The 15,553-nt window shown below is 46.2% G+C and overlaps 1 protein-coding gene across 1 annotated transcript in view; it reads right to left on the bottom strand.

Moving 5' to 3' along the window:
* LAMB1 (laminin subunit beta 1) overlaps window positions 1-12,450 on the bottom strand; it is a 70,248-nt gene extending 57,798 nt beyond the window's left edge. Inside the window, exons 1-5 of the mRNA XM_058523166.1 lie at window positions 12,215-12,450; window positions 11,956-12,078; window positions 10,699-10,874; window positions 7,967-8,102; window positions 4,910-4,983 (exon numbers count right to left, since the gene is read on the bottom strand). Of these exons, the coding sequence (XP_058379149.1) occupies window positions 4,910-4,983; window positions 7,967-8,102; window positions 10,699-10,874; window positions 11,956-11,992 (423 nt within the window). The 5' untranslated portion in view covers window positions 11,993-12,078; window positions 12,215-12,450. The remainder of the gene's footprint in view (window positions 1-4,909; window positions 4,984-7,966; window positions 8,103-10,698; window positions 10,875-11,955; window positions 12,079-12,214) is intronic.
* Between the last annotated feature and the right edge of the window lie 3,103 nt (window positions 12,451-15,553).

Below are 15,553 nucleotides of genomic sequence, written 5' to 3'. Positions count from 1 at the left end.
GGCAGGGTAGGAAGGAATTTGCCTGCCATGCTAAGGGATTTATCTTTATGCAATGAAAGGGGAACTCTGAAAGATTTAAGTGGACAGAAAGAAATGATCAGATTGCACTTTGGAAAAATAACTCTGTGGCAGAATCACTGGACATGGAAAAAACAAGAGACAAGAAACCAAGTGCTAGAAAAACGATGAAGGTCTTAACTCAAGCATTACAGTACAGATAGACAGAAAGGGATGGAAATGACTGCTCTGAAAATTTAATGAAAGTAAAAGACATTGAATTGCACTTGGTGATCAATTAGATTTCAGTGGAGAGGGAGGGAGAGGAAAGAAACATGGGCACCTGAGCTTAGGTAGCTGGGAGGACTATTCGGCTAATATAACAAAGACACAGAAGAGAAGTGAAGGCATTTGGTTTTGGAATAGTCCTATGAGAGGTATCCATGTGGGGACGCCCACCGGACAACTGGAAACAGTGGTCTGGCACACAGCTGCAAGAATGGAGCCTGAAACATGGATCTAGGAGTCACTGTATACATACAATATTTGAAACCTCCAAAGACGTAATTTCTGCCCTCAAAAGCAAAGGGGAAGATAAAAAAGAGCCAAAGTCGGTGCTCCAGGAAAATGCATCAACAAAGGACTAGACACAGAAGGAAAGAGAGTGGCGCCAGGAACTTTAATTACATTTAACCTTCTGTTGTGGGCTGAACTGTGTCCTCCCAAAACTCTTATGTTGAAGACTTAACCCCCAGTACCTCAGAATGTGACTGTATTTGGAGACAGGGTTTTTAAGAGATAAATAAAGTAAAATGAGGTCATTAGAGTGGGCCCTAATCTGATCTGACTGGTGTCCTTATACGAAGAAGAAATTAGGATGCAGACACATATGGAGGGAAGACCGTGTGAAGACACAGGGAGAAGGCAGCCATCTACAAGCCAAGGAGAGAAAGAGGCCACAGAAGAAACCAACTCTGCTGACACTTTGATCTCAGACTTTCAGCCTCCAGAATTGTGAGAAAATAAATTTCTGTGGTTTAAGCCGCCCAGTCTGTGGTACTTTGTGATGGCAGCCCTAGGAAACCAACACACCCTCACCACACATCTGTCTCACAGACAAGGAAATTGGGGCTCACAGACATCAACTGACTTGCTGGCTATCGGCAGAGCTTAGATTCAGATCCAGGCAGAATTAAGACTAAACCTACCTTGCTGCCTTACTGGCTAATGGCATCATAGAAGACTGAAAAATGGATGTCAGAGAGGAAGGAGTGAAAAGACAAGAATCCTGGAAACAGGCAGGATGCAGGTTTAGGAGGGTGTGGCGAACAGGGTCAACTGGAAATAAGAGATGAAGCAGAATGAGAGCTAAAAATAGGCAAACGCTGCAACACCGAACAGGGTAAGTGCATTTTAGGAAGTGTAAGTCAGATTACAACGAAGGAAGAGCACGAAAGAGAAGCCAACCTAGCAAACAGAACCCGAACACTCACTTCTGAATTAAAACCATGGCTTGACAGAAATTTGGGTGATGACTAATGGGGAAAACTAGTACCTTCCCAGACCTCCTTGTACCTTCCTTAATAATCCTGATGGTCTTTCTCACTGATACAGGAGACAAGAGTAATAAACTGGAAGGTCACATTTTGACAGATTCTTTGACATTCACTTACTAGTTGCTCAGGTTTTTATTGTTTTACTTATTCAGAAATATAAGAAAATGATCCTTTATTGAACTCGAGAGTATTAGACTAAGAGTTTTAAAGTAAGTGAGGAAAAAACCCAATAACTAACTGACCCAGGGCAAACTCCCCAGAAGACTGGTCTCCTGGGTGGCGACACTTGGGGACAGACGGGGCTGATGTCTCTGTGTCACAAGGGAGCAGAGAGGAAAAGCCTTACAGCCAGCCCTGGCTGTGCTTCCTTCTTTCTCCCTTCTGGAAAATTCTGAGTCCCAAAGCGCCATTGACGAGTTATCCAATTTCCTGTAGAGTTAAGAAGCTGTGGAAACTGGAACAATACATTTTACCTACATAAGAGAAGCCTTTCCATGCCCTTTGCTTAGTCATCAACCTTCTCAGGCCTCACATTGCTGCGCAATTGCCTCTGAATTCATACTAAATAAAAGAGCTATGAGAATGGGAACATCTGGCTACATACAAAAACACACTGTGTTTTCCTAGCCTAAGAAAACCTAACCCCCTTAGCAATCAGCCATCTCCATGGCAAACACGGGTGAGAATAAACAAGTATGCTTCATCCTCATCCCCTTCCTGTCCTCACTGCTGTTAATGATATCACCGCCCTCCTAGTTACTCAGCTTGGATGCCTAAGTAATCTTTGATTCATCCCTTCCCCTTTCCCTTCCACTGCTCTGCTTCTAACGTTTCTCCACTTCATGGCTGAACTTTTCATTCTAAAGGGTCCAACTGACTCCCTTAGAAAACAGCCTCCTCCTCTAGGCAACGATTCTCCAAGGCTGCAGTAGCAGAGGGTAACAAGGTATGGCAGCAAGGGGATGTGTGTGACTTGAAAAAGCTTTCCAAGTAATACTTCCATGCCTCCTGGGTTGCAGGAGGAGGCTCCCTTCTAGTCAAGAGTCACACTAGCCTTTGCATTAACACCGGCACTCTCCTAAGTCAGCCCTCCATTCATGCTGACTCAACAACAACCTCCCACGGTGCATTCTCTTCTTACTGTCCGCTGGCCCTTTCTGCATGTCCTCTTGGCTTCCTTGCTGAACCACCGGTCTCATTTCCTTGTCAATGGCTCTCTTTTTCCTATAAACTTCACACTCCTCAGCCAGGAGTCAAGGTCCTTATGAGTGTAATCTTACTTCCTTTTCCTCCCCTCACCACCCCAAGCTGGCGGCGAATCTACAGAGTACAGGCCGAACAAACCCTGCCCGAACTGACCTACCACCAGAGCTTTGCTCTCAGTGTCCTCCGCCAAGAACGGCTTTTCTTCCACCTCCTCCCACCGAAACCCTGCTCACTCTTCCTGGCCCAGTCAAGTGCCGTCCCAGTCCTCTCCTTATGAAGCTTTCTTCTTTATTCCAGGCTAAAATTAATCTCACCCTCCTCCATGCTAATGTCCATTGTCTGAACTTCTGCTAAGCAGTTAGCACATTCTGTCATGTAATGTAAGTTGTTTGCAAGTATATCTTTCTCCGCTGGACGATTGGAAGCTCCCGGAGAGCTGTAACTCTGCTATCTTTTAAATCTCCCATAGGGCCTAGGGCAGTTTCTTACAAACAGAAGATGGCTGAATGCTTTCATCCACTCACTCACTCATTCAGTAAATATCTGTAGAGCAATTATTACCTGCCAAGCCTCAGCATATATAAAAACGATCACGTTCCCACTATTGCCAGGGTAGCAAGATGATCGCCATTCCCAGAGCAGAGGGGTATGTCACACTACCCTATAATGTAGGTAGTGTTATTCTTCCCATTTTACCAATGAGGAAGCCAAAGCTCTGGCCATACATGCCAGTAAGGGGCAGAGTGGGGATTCATACCAAAGTCTGTCCAACCCCATAGACGTTGCTTTTCACACACAAGAATGAGTTCCCACTCACAAACTAAAGTCTGACAACTTGTACCCACTCTTCACATCTCAGCTCACTCACTGCCTCCTCTGCTTGACCTTGTGCATGTCTGTGCAGAATTTCATCTTTGGCCCTTGTATTCACTTGAATGAGTATTCAACTACAGAACAGTGCCCGAAGGACTTTTGGATAGAAAAGAACTCAGAACTACCCATGTACGCAAACAGATGCCCTTTGCAAAGTTAAAGATAGGACTATAAACACTAATAAAGATGATTTTGACTATTTTTAGGTGTCAAGTAACATGAAGGCAACATCCTCACGTGTGGCTGAGTTTCAATTCTAGCCACCAGGCTGAGTGCATGGTCAATGAAGTGACAAGGAGTAAGCCATGAGTTGTTGAGTGAAAGCCCTCCCGTCCCTCTCAGTATCCGGTGTTACAGTGTAAACCTTCCTCCCCAGCAGTAACAGGAGGTTCCTGGGGAGCAGGGAAGAGGATGAAGAGCTTAGGCCTGGGAACCGGCAGCCCAACATCGCTCCTGGTCACGTTCTGACTTCCACGCCCACCCATGCTCCCTGGCCTCCCAGCTTTCGGTAGAGGACACAAGTGAGACTTTCATGGCTATCTGCCCACAGGTAAATTTACCCTGGCACCTTTTCCTAACCTGAGAGGGTACAGATAAGGCCCCCAACTCCAACCGAAAACTATTCAAAAGTGATTTTAATCTGAGAAGCAATAAGTAAATTATGGGTTTTATGTGCACCAACATGTACTTTAAGCCATGGGAAGTCTGTCATTTCCAGGCAGCTGCTTAAGAAGAAACAAAGGGACTTTGTACAGAGACATTCCCTAGTCCTGGAGTCATTTTACATCTCTAAAAGAAAAAGGATGAGAAAATCTGCATTTAAGAAGGCATACACACTTCTTAAGGAACTGTAAAACTGCTCCCACAAATTTTGCAAACTAAAGATAATATACTTCCTTTTCAGTTACTAAACTCAGCATTAAAACATCAACACAAGGGATCAGGCATTTACTCTCCAGATGTTTTATTGTGGTTTGAGAGAGAGTCAAAGATGCCTCTCTCCATGGGGAAATAAAAAGATATCTAATTAAAAGTTTACAGTTGAATTACCTTAGAATAGCGGCTCTCCCTAGTTACTGCCATGAAGATAGGGTATTTGTTAAACGTAGTTATTCATGCCCACGTTTAAGACACTGCTGCTGCTCAATTATCCCAATTTATGGCAATAATAATGTTTAAGTTCCCATTTAGGCCAACTCACAACTGACATCCATTTTGAAAGGAGAATTACACAGTGCTCTTACATGTCATTTGTGAGAAAGTTATGGATTCCTTACCTTGAAAGTCATTATGAGATGAGTAAAATGGAATTCTGCTTCCAAATCCAGTTGGATAGTTACATTTTCCACGCCTATGAGATTTTTAAAAAATAAAAAAGGAAACAGTAAGGTAAACAGCAACATCTGACAACAGTTGAGACTATTTTCTTAAATTATCTTTATGCTCTTCATGGAAATCCTCTTTGCAGTCTATCTGAAGGTGAAGCTGAAGATAATAACAATAAACCTCTGTCTCGGTTTAGGTGGTAAGGCACAAATCAGAATGATTCTTCAATTGTCCACAAATCATTCTAGAGTTCAACATATTGAATCTGCTCACTGAAATAAGACATCTGGCAGAATGCCTCCAGCTGCTTTCAAGAAAGACATCTTTCACTTAAGAAAAAGTGAAACATCTTCCCCATCCCCTAAGCCAAGAGGCTCTCAAAGGGGAAGGGGGGGGGAGGCACTTCCTGCGCACAGTAGGGGATCAGCTTGCAGTCTGAAGCACAGGGACACAATCCTCCTCTAGTAGAAATACAAATACTCCTTTTTTCCTTTGCAGCAGCAAAGAAAATAAATAAAAGTCTACCACATATATTAGTTATACTCCAATTTAGGAAAATCTATCCCTGATGGGGAAGCCTTCAGATGCATTTCCACAACTGAAAAACAGCGCCAAAGAGACAAAGAATAGGTCAAATAAATAAACTGGCCCAGAACAAATACTAACATCTTCCTTTTTAGGGGAAAGCCTGAACAAACAAATCAGCCTTTGTACATGCCCTGAGGGGGCGATCAGTCCCACGTTAATAGGCTAAAAAGGCCACTGGAATTCCAGAGATGGAAGCACCTCCTCCCCCATCCCTTGGGCCCTCAAGCCTGCCTGTTTGCTAATGAGACTTTTCCACGTATCCTGTGCTTGAGAGCTTTTGGGGTCCATCTTCCACAGCAACAGAAGTTAAATGCAGAAAGACACGAATGTGTCAGAATGAATCATGTCACTAGCTGGTGTATTTTCAGGAAATCAGTGGGACTTTTGAAATAAACTCTCCCACTGGAAAACAGCCAAGTCAATTGTGGAGGGAAAGTGGTCATTGGAACGGATATGAGTTAGTTGGAATGTTAAAGAAAAACATTATAATCATACTAACGTTATCTAACTTATGAAAAAGAACCATATAATAAACCTACTCTGGACATTTCTTTTTGAGTGAAATGTTAGCCAAGCAACTATACGCCTCTCCTCTCCCAGGCTTTTAAAAACCTGCAATATTTGTTCAAAATCAAGAGATAACAAAATAACGTAAAGTACAAACAAGACTAGTACCATTTTTGTAACATAAGAACATATGCTGCAATGTGTGCCCTAAAAGCACATTCCATTTTAGACTTAGAACCTGATAAAGCACTACAGTGTTTTTAATATGGGAAGAAAAACCCACGGAGAAAAGAAACAAGATCATTCTTCCACAGTGCATTTGATTTCTGTCAGACCTGGGAACAGATCATCATGAAGGCTGAGCTAAAGGTAGCTCTACACTCCAAGCCCCTTTTGGTGCCTGAGCACTGAAAATTTAATGCCACCATGTAAAGCTCAACTTGCACAAAATACACAGAAAATAGATAAAATCGCATTCATCAAGAAAGTCTTGAACTGTGAACTGTCAGACAACAGAGAGATGATAGGGGCTAGTAACAGTTGGTCTGACTTTAAGCTCATCTGATCCCCTGTGACAGAGTGACAGAGAGCTCAAGCGCCTCTATTTGAAAATCCCTTCTTTCTGGCATTTGCCCTCTCTTGCCCCACAAATTCAAAGCTGTAGAAATTGATTAACTCCTGATGTAACCAAGAAAAACCTTCCCCTAGAACTACAGCACATGATGAACAATTTTACTGTGTGTTGACTTGATACTCAAGTCAAGGCATCCTTCTAATTGTCTTTCCGTCTCACTAGAAGAACATGGGCAGTCAGGAAGCGCTCCTAGTTTGTAACAAGCTCTATGCTACTGCAGAAGTCCCTCTGTGATTCTGCAGATTTACAGAAACTTCTCTTTCACACAACTATCAACCAAGATCTCCTCCTATAAGAATTAAGAAGGCTCTAATCGATACACGCTTTCCGAGGACCAATCTATCTCAATCAAGTTGGTAACCAATGGAGTCCAAAGGCCAATGGGTAATCAACCCTCCCTGGAAACCAAGAGTCTTCTAGAGAGCATGTGTAATTTCATAATCAATGACAAGAAAGTCTATTAAGGGAGTTCCTCTTTACAGAATGATAAATAACTACAAGCATCCAAAAACTTCCCAGGTGTAGGGCATACAATCAAGAGATCTAGTAATGTCCGTGTACTTCTTTGAGAGCCCTTTCTCATAAAATTTTTTTCAAAAAGATCTAACAGTACATTGTTAATTAACAAATATAATAACTCTACCTTTATTCTGCAAATTTCAGCATTCGAGTTTGAAACAAATGCAAAACTAATTTGGGCTTAGTTTCACAGCAATAGTAACATTGTATTTGATGAGTATATTAAACCAAAATGCACAGAAAGGAAAAGGGGTTGGATTTGCACACTCACTGGGGAATTGACTTGGGGTCATATCCATGTAGAGAGAGCCTTTGAAAAATTACGCCTACTGCTTAGTACTATTACTAAATTTTCTCTAGTTGGAAGGAAGATGGTATGGTGGTAGTGATGGGGCTGATTCTGCCCTTTCCTTTGGGGTTGATCAAAATGAAAGATGCTTATGTTTTATGGAAGAATAAGGGCCTTCCCATGCCCTCCCCAGCACATATACACACTCCCCAAAGGGCCCCTCAGGATGAGGACTACGAAATAATTCTTTGGTCTAACGTGAACGACTGCTTTCTTACAGGAAGTGCGTGCTTCAGGCAGAAGGATCAGATTTTAACCTGGAGAAGTTGGTACTTCAGGCAGTAAATCTATCAAAGGCCATAATTACAGGGCAGAGAAACCAATCGCAATTACAAACGCCCAGGAGCAGGTAAACCCCTTCCAGGTGACCAACCACACTCCACGGAACTTGTTCCCACACCAGCCACATACCATTTTCAGATTGCCACCAAATCTTAAGGCGGTTTGGAGCAAACGTAGTGACCACATTTTCAATGAGATGACTGTCAGGATTGAGGGTCTCATGATAGGGATCTTGTGAATCGCATATGAAGCATTTTTTGTCCTCCTAAAAGCAAAGAGTTTCATGAGTCTGTGAAGCAATCTCTCACACACACAAAACAAAAGAAAAATCAAGCCCACAATACAAAAACCAAACCTACTTGCTTTAAGAAAAATGAATGTGCCAAAATTACTTAAATGACATACCACATGCCTTTCACTCTTTAACTTATTGAGTATGAAATACTCCTGAAAATTTCCTCCTCTCTTGCAAATTCAAGGTCAAAAGTAAAAGAAAGCATTGTTTCCACAAGCTATTAATTTAATCAAAATGAAATTTCTAGGCTTAAGCCTTAATCTCAATAAATAGCTGGAGAAGCTTACTCTTAAAGTAAAATGCAGAAGAGGTATTAGAAAATTTTTGCTGACACGAAGCAAACTGAAAATAAAAGAAAAAAAGAACAATTCATTTGGCCTGATTTTCTAAAACCTACAGACGGCAGAAACCAAGTATTAGGCAGAAGTATTTAAGATTTGGGAACTACAGAATAAGATTTCTTAGCTTCGACTCTGCCGAAGCAGTGAATCTGCTGGGGTGGCGGCATGCATGCTAACCTACGAACAGCTTAGAATATCTGGGAAGGGGGTACCAGGCTATCCTGCTGTGTCACGAACATTCTAAGCTGGGACCAACTCAAAGAACACCCAAATGGACCTGAACTGAAATTAAGGCATACTTTAGGTTTCAGAGTAGCTTTGAACTTCTCTCTTCTCATTTTCCTTCTCTCTAAATTGTGGGCCACAGCCACTTTGATAGTTGGGTCAGGAGAGTTCAAAAAACCTTCTTTGTGCTCCATCACGGCGGGTCATAAACAGCATAACTTAATAGTTCCCTTTTCCATGTGGAGCTTCGCTCCCTGCCTAAATTTTCTGAAATGCAGATTATTCTTAAGTCTGAAAAATGATGCTAAGAGTGAAATCCAGAGAGACCCACATATATCTTACAAACAACATTTAAGCAAGGGTGATTTTCTTGTAAGGACAACATCAATTGACTGTACTTTTACATTTGTATTTATTTAGTTAGCTCTTAGTTATCACCTTCCTCCCAAAAGATTTAAGACACTGGCAAGATGTACTAACTAAAAAATAGAGACAAGAAGTTGAGGATGCAATGGGACCCTGGCCAAAATACTTAAGCTTCCTGACTCAATTTTTTCTGCCACTAAATGTCTGAGAAAAGTGCATGTCCAGACCCTTTCTCTAGGCTCTGATATCTGTGAAGAGCACTCCACAATTTCATGGCTAATCATGCAAACCAGAGAGTTTGGCTCCACTTGCTTTTAAGGCAAATAGTTCAATTCTCATTCTAGTCAAAGCTGGTTTCAGAATCTGGTGATTCATTTACAGGATGTCCTGGCCTCTGAGGTAAATGTTAGCATAATATTTTAGGTAAAATTTACATGCTAATATTAGAAAAAGGTAACATCAACTGCCTTCATTAACTTGTAGTCAAGGAAACTAATACTGGAGAACAATTACCAGAACTTAAAAAAAAAAAGTTTAATTATAGCCTCCCTTCTACACAGGAGGAAGCAGTCTAGACATCTCTGTATAAGCCTCGAAGCAAATGAGTGAAATCCACTTTACCACATTCCTTCGGTTTAATGTATCAAGTCTACGCAATGGTCTCTTTCTGCTTTGTAAAAGTGACTCCATTTTAAGGCATCTGCCGTGCAAAGCATACAACACTCTGTCCTACTCCTAAAGGGCAGGTATATAGGCGAGTCAAGTGACCAAAATTAGAGCAATTGGGTTGGAACTCACCCTACAGGTGAGACCTTCTGGTCTCACAGGTGTTACCTTCTGCTTGCCTTAGAGGCCAGAGACATCAGTCTCCTTTCCAAAAATCAAGGAAAGGGATTCTGATTCTGGATAGTTTACACTTCGTGTCTTCTTTTAAAATTAGTGTTGACTTTGTAAAAACGTGACTTCTGAAATCCAAAATCTGGTTCTACTTTTAGAAACACATAACACCCTGAAATTTCATTTTGGTCCTCCTCTATCAGGGTACCATGGCAACCACCGCATTTTGAAAAAGAAAGCATCTGATCCCGATATCTAATGGAAGTGGAGGGGAACAGCACCAAATGAGGAGAAGAAAATAGGTTCAGTGATTGGAGTGACCTTGCAAGGCGTCGGTCAGTGCTGGAATACCCTTTATCCAAGTGAAAGATTCGGGAAAAACCCCAAGATCACTACTCAGTACAAAAGAAGAGGATAAAGCACCTTTTAGACACATTTCCAAAGAGGAAAGATTTAGAAACACATACACACACACACACGCACACACACACCACAACACGGGACTTTTGTGGCCCCTGGGTCTGGGCATGAGGCAGGGATCAGGTCTGTCTGCAGCCCTGCCTTTCCATACTGACTGTGCCGGCGGCGGTGGCGGCAGGAAACCTTCGGCGGATGCAACTGTGCAAACTGAGATGGGGCAAAAGGGTGAGCTACCAGCCTAATCCCGGGACTCTCTGGCTGTCCGCGCTTCCTATCTGGATAGCTGGCAGGATGCTGAGTCCCCTGGATCCGCCCCTTAGGTCTGGACTGGAGGAGGCGCGCGGAGCCTCGAGCCGAGCCGGGCTCTCCGTCCTCACCTGGAGGTGACTGACGATACAGTACGGCTCGGGCTTGTGCAGCCCGCACGTCGAGGTCACCGAGAGCTTCTGTGCTCGGCCGATGAGCAGGTCGCCCGTGGCCGGGTAGCAGCTGCCCTCGGCGCAGCCGTAGCTGAACTCCGGTTCTTGGGCGAGCACTTGGGCTCCGCACAGGGCTGCGGAAGGGGCAGGCGACAGGGTGGTGGGGCAGGCACAAGTAGGGAGCGAGCCCGAGCAAAAGGAACAAGCAGGGGCGGGGACAGAGTATTCAGAAGCAGAAAGCACAGAAAAGAGACAATGGAGAGATGAGCGAGTGAGAGGCCGGGACGTGGAGAGAAGGATTCGGGGAAAAACACAGACACATCAGGTTTGTCCAGCAGCCCAGAGCATCGCTTCCCGTAAACCACCGACATTCGCGCCCACCCTGATCTGCCCAGGAAGCAGCTCTGGCCACAAAAGGTAGATGGGCAGACGAGCCACTTCCATGTGCCTGGACCTGGACGCAGGGAGGCGGGCGGCCAAACACCGCACACCCGCGCGCACGCGCGTGTGTGTGTGTATGTGAACCCGCGGGCACGCGGCAGCCTATGCATGCTCAGTGTGAGAGTGCGAGTATGTACGCGTGGAAATTTGTGAGCGTGTGGGAGCGCGAGTGTGCGTGCTCGGAGGTCGTGGGCGCTTCCCGGGGTGGGGAGGGGGCGAGGTGGCAGGTTTCGCGGGGGACACTGCTTTCCCGGGCAAGGGGCGAGTGGGCAGTCCCTGCGGCTTTGGAGTGGCTTCAACGCTTCGTCATTCCAGGGAAGCACCCGGTCCAGCTGTTTCTGGCGCCATCCGGGGGCAAACAGCGATGGTTAATTAAAGCCACATGGCCCCAATCGGTTTCCAGGACTAAGCCTGCGTTCAGCTCGGGCACTTTCCTGGGAAATGGGCTCCAGGGGAGCCCTCCGCGGCAAGCCCCTCCAGCCCAGAGAGGCTGTTCCCCCACCCCAGCGGGGAAGAGACCGCCGTGAACAGGCCGAAAGTGCAAAGCCCCGACTGGCGGCCGCGGAATCCCCCGGGATGCGGGTCCGCGGCGATCCTCGCGCGCCGTCTTCAGCCGCCACCAAGGGCGCTGGGGTTTAATCCCAGGGCAGAATTACCACCCCAGTCCCCCTCCCGATTCCCCAGGCTCCTTGGAAGCTGGGTCAAATGGCTTTTGGGTTTTCTTCCCCCCTGTCCAAGCTCACCCTCTTCCCCCCACTGTTTCCTCGGAATTACCTACGAAACTGAAAGCGAACACCTGGAGCAGCCCCATGTCCAATCCCTGCAGCCGAGGGGACACGGCACAGGAGGGGAGAAAACGCCTGCCGAGCCGCCTGCTCCTTTTTCCCGTCTTTCTTTCTGGAGAGGTGGGAAAAAAAAAAAGCAAATGTTCAGAGAGAGGAGAGGGGCCCTTCCATTTCCTGCCGCTCCCACGGAAGCAGAGGGTGGGAGGGTGGGGAGGGGAAAAATCGCGCAGCCACTTTGTTCTCCTCACCCGGCGGTGCGAGCGCTCTCCCGCTGCTGGCAGCCGCGGAGCCCAAAGAAGGGAATTAGAAAGTTTAGCCTTGGGAGGAACCGCGGGAGGCGTCTCTGCTCATGCGCATACGGAGACTAGGGGCCGAGGGGGCGGGCGGCCGCAACTTGGCGAGGAGCGGGTGAGGTCCCGGTCCCACCCTGCGGGGAGCCTCTTTTGTTTTAAGGCCGCGTCTGCGGGCGCCACGGGGTTTTGGCTCTTCCAGTTCCCGGGCAGCGGCCGCGGGTCCGCCGCCGGGTGCGCGTCCAGAGCGGGGCGCCGAGGGCCGGGCGGTCCGGCGCGGGGGGCGGGCTGCGTCAGGGCTGGTCGCGGAGGTGGGTGCTCCGATCGCCCCGGCGAGAGGGCCTGGTCCGGACCTCCCGCGCACTCGTGCATTTACATTTGTAAGGAGTGAGTCACGAAAAGGTGCCCAAGGCTACAAGTCTGGTACCGTGCGCTCGGGGAAGGCGGGTTAATCCTTAAGAAAGAGGGGTCGACCTGTCAGGTTTGTTCCTGAGAAGGAACTGAACCCACGGTGGCACTGAGCTCGGCGCGACAGCTGTAATGTCTTCATATGAAGAAAGGGAACTGCTCTTCTCTACGCTTCCTTTGCGCCCGCGTTTGTCCTGTCTAAAGTCACTGCCACCCAGGCGGCCTCGGCATTGAATTAGCCATTCTAATTCTGCTTTTAAAAATCTACTTCTTACCTAAATCCAGACCATGGCTGTAATTCAGGGAATGTGTCGAACGACACTATTGTTAGTGACGCCTTTTTCCATCTCACTGTGACAAGGTTGCCTCAGCCACAAAGCCGGAGGTCGCACATGGACGCACTTCTCCACAGTCTCCGCAAAACACCACCTCAGCAATTCTAGAGAGGAACTCCCTGGTATACAACTGGGGAGATGGGCGAGAGGGCCTCTAATGAAGGGTCTCAAACAGCACTGTGTGGACCTGTCTGGTTAAAGAAGGGGTAAATATGAGCTCAGCCATCTCCTGGGGGTTGAAGAGGGAAAAGAGGCTGGTGGTGGAACTCTGCCACCCTTTTGTGAATTAGCCCAATTCTGCCGCCTTAGCAATGGGTGGGGTCAAAGTTTGAGCTTTCTTTAGTCCTGCTCTGGGCAAAAGTGCTCTGAATAAGGGGGGTATAGTTAGTTGTTAGTTCAGTCAGGAGATTTTGCTTGTTTTCTAATGAATCACCTCAGGGAGAAGGGTATAAGTGGCCAGGTCAGTTTTTAACTTAGCTGCAATGAAATTGGGCCCAGGGAAGTTTAATCATTAGACCATAGAGTAAGCTGTGTTATGAGTTTATAAACTTCTTTTCTGCTGAGGGAGGCAGGAGCCTCAGGTCTTGATGATGCATTAATTATTCACCAAATCAGCACTTGCCCTGCTGCAGCCTCTGCAATTTTGCCTCTAACTGATGCTGGGGATCCTTGGTGCTGGCTGGGCAGCCCTGAGAAAGCAGGTGCTGTTGTGAGGGTCTAATATTGCAATGGAGGGTCTTCAGAGCTTAATTAAAAGAAAATTATTCAGAGGCAAATGTCTTTTCCCCTGGTTGAGCTTTGAATACCCTGGGCCAAAGTTGCTTATCACAGTTTTTCATCCATACAAATTGCAAGCGTCATTGGGTTCTGCTTCTCTCCTGAGACTGGCCCCTGCTCTCTCAGCAGCTGTGTGCTCCCTGCTCCTTGGTAGTTATACCTGTCCCCCATCGGTATCCTTGCCTAGCGTGTGAAGAGTTACTCACCTTCAACACCCTGTAAAGCCCCGCTGCTCTCTGACCACCTCACTCTCAGTGGTCAACTTAACACTGCTGAGAAAATGAGAGATTTGTTGGTTTTGTTTTGGGTTTTTTGCATGTATAGGTGCAGGGGGAGTGTGTATAACACTCACTCACCTTCTGACCACTCTGTCTGAGTTTGTTTTCTCCATTCCCACCTTTGTCTTTTGTACTTCTGTCCTGGAAGCATGTGCCCTCCTCTCCCATCCTAAGAGCAGTGCTCTCACACACAAGCCTGCTCCATTCCCCCATCTGAAGGAAAAAAACCAAAAACCTGCCTTTATTCTACACCCTCTCTACTCTCCTCTTTTCCTCCTTTTGACTTCATAGACCAGCTTCTTGAAAGGATAGTCTGCACTTACTTTGTTTCCTCCTGGTTTTTCCTTCATCTCATTATAATACGGCCTGCATCTCCACCATTGTTCTCAGCAGTTACCACAACCCTCTACTTGCCAAATGCAAGGGACATTTTCCCTATTTGATCTCTTTGTGGCATGTGTTTCACACGATCACTCCCTCCTCCTTGGGACTCCTTTTTCCTTGGCTCCCAGGACACAATTCCCTCCAAAATTTTCCCACAGGACTCTGAGTCTCTATCTTACATTTCTCTTTCCCTTCTCTGATCTCTTAAACATTGGTGCTCCAGACGGTTCTGTCTCTAGCTTCTTTTCCCTCCACACACTTGCATCCACATCCAGGGTCTCCACCACCTTGGCCTTGGTACTCCCCACATCTATAACTCTAGCTTGTACCTTGCTTGGAATTTACATCCAATTTCTACAGCGTATTTAATCTCTCTACTTTGATGACCTATGTGTTGCAAAACTGAACTCATCTCTCCACTCACCCCTTGTAGAACAAAATATGTTCTTCTGTTTCCAATTTCAGTTATTGGCACCATGAGCCACCCCTTAGCTCAAGACAGAAACCTGGGAACAGGACTGGCTCTAGGATTCTCAGGGCCCAGTGCAAAATGAAAATGAGCATGTGGGGCCTCTTGTTCAAAAAGTCATGATTTCAAGATGGTGGCAGTAGAGTGTTAAACCAAACCTGGGACCCTTCTAGCTGGGGGGCCCTGTGAGATTGCGCAGAGCACATGCCCATGAAGCCAGCCCAGCCTGGGAATCATGCTGGACATTTCCTTCTCCTTCACCTCTTCCCACCCCAGCACCAGGGCCTGTCATTTCTAGTTTACTAGCAACTAGTCATCATGTCCGCATTGCTCCAACTTTATTGCCCTGCCTTAGTTCAGTCTCTCAGGTCGGTTCTGGATGCCCACAGGAGCCCCCTGGCTGGTGTTCCTACTTCCAAACTCTTCCCTTCTCCCGTCTAATTCTCTATAACACTGCCAGAAGGATTTTTCAGAGGCACAACTTTGATCATGTCCCTCCCTTGTTCAGAAGTCTTCAATGGCTTCCTTATGCCCATGTGAGCTTCCTGAAATGATTGTACTTTTTTGTGTGTGTGTGAGGAAGATCAGCCTTGAGCTAACATCCATACCAATCTTCCTTTTTTTTTTGCTGAGGAAGATTGGCCCT

Source organism: Diceros bicornis, chromosome 3, assembly GCF_020826845.1.
Source record: "Diceros bicornis minor isolate mBicDic1 chromosome 3, mDicBic1.mat.cur, whole genome shotgun sequence".
Taxonomy (NCBI): Eukaryota; Metazoa; Chordata; class Mammalia; order Perissodactyla; family Rhinocerotidae; genus Diceros; species Diceros bicornis.
The sequence above is the reverse complement of the archived record's forward strand: the minus strand, read 5'-3'. Positions and strand labels throughout refer to the sequence as shown.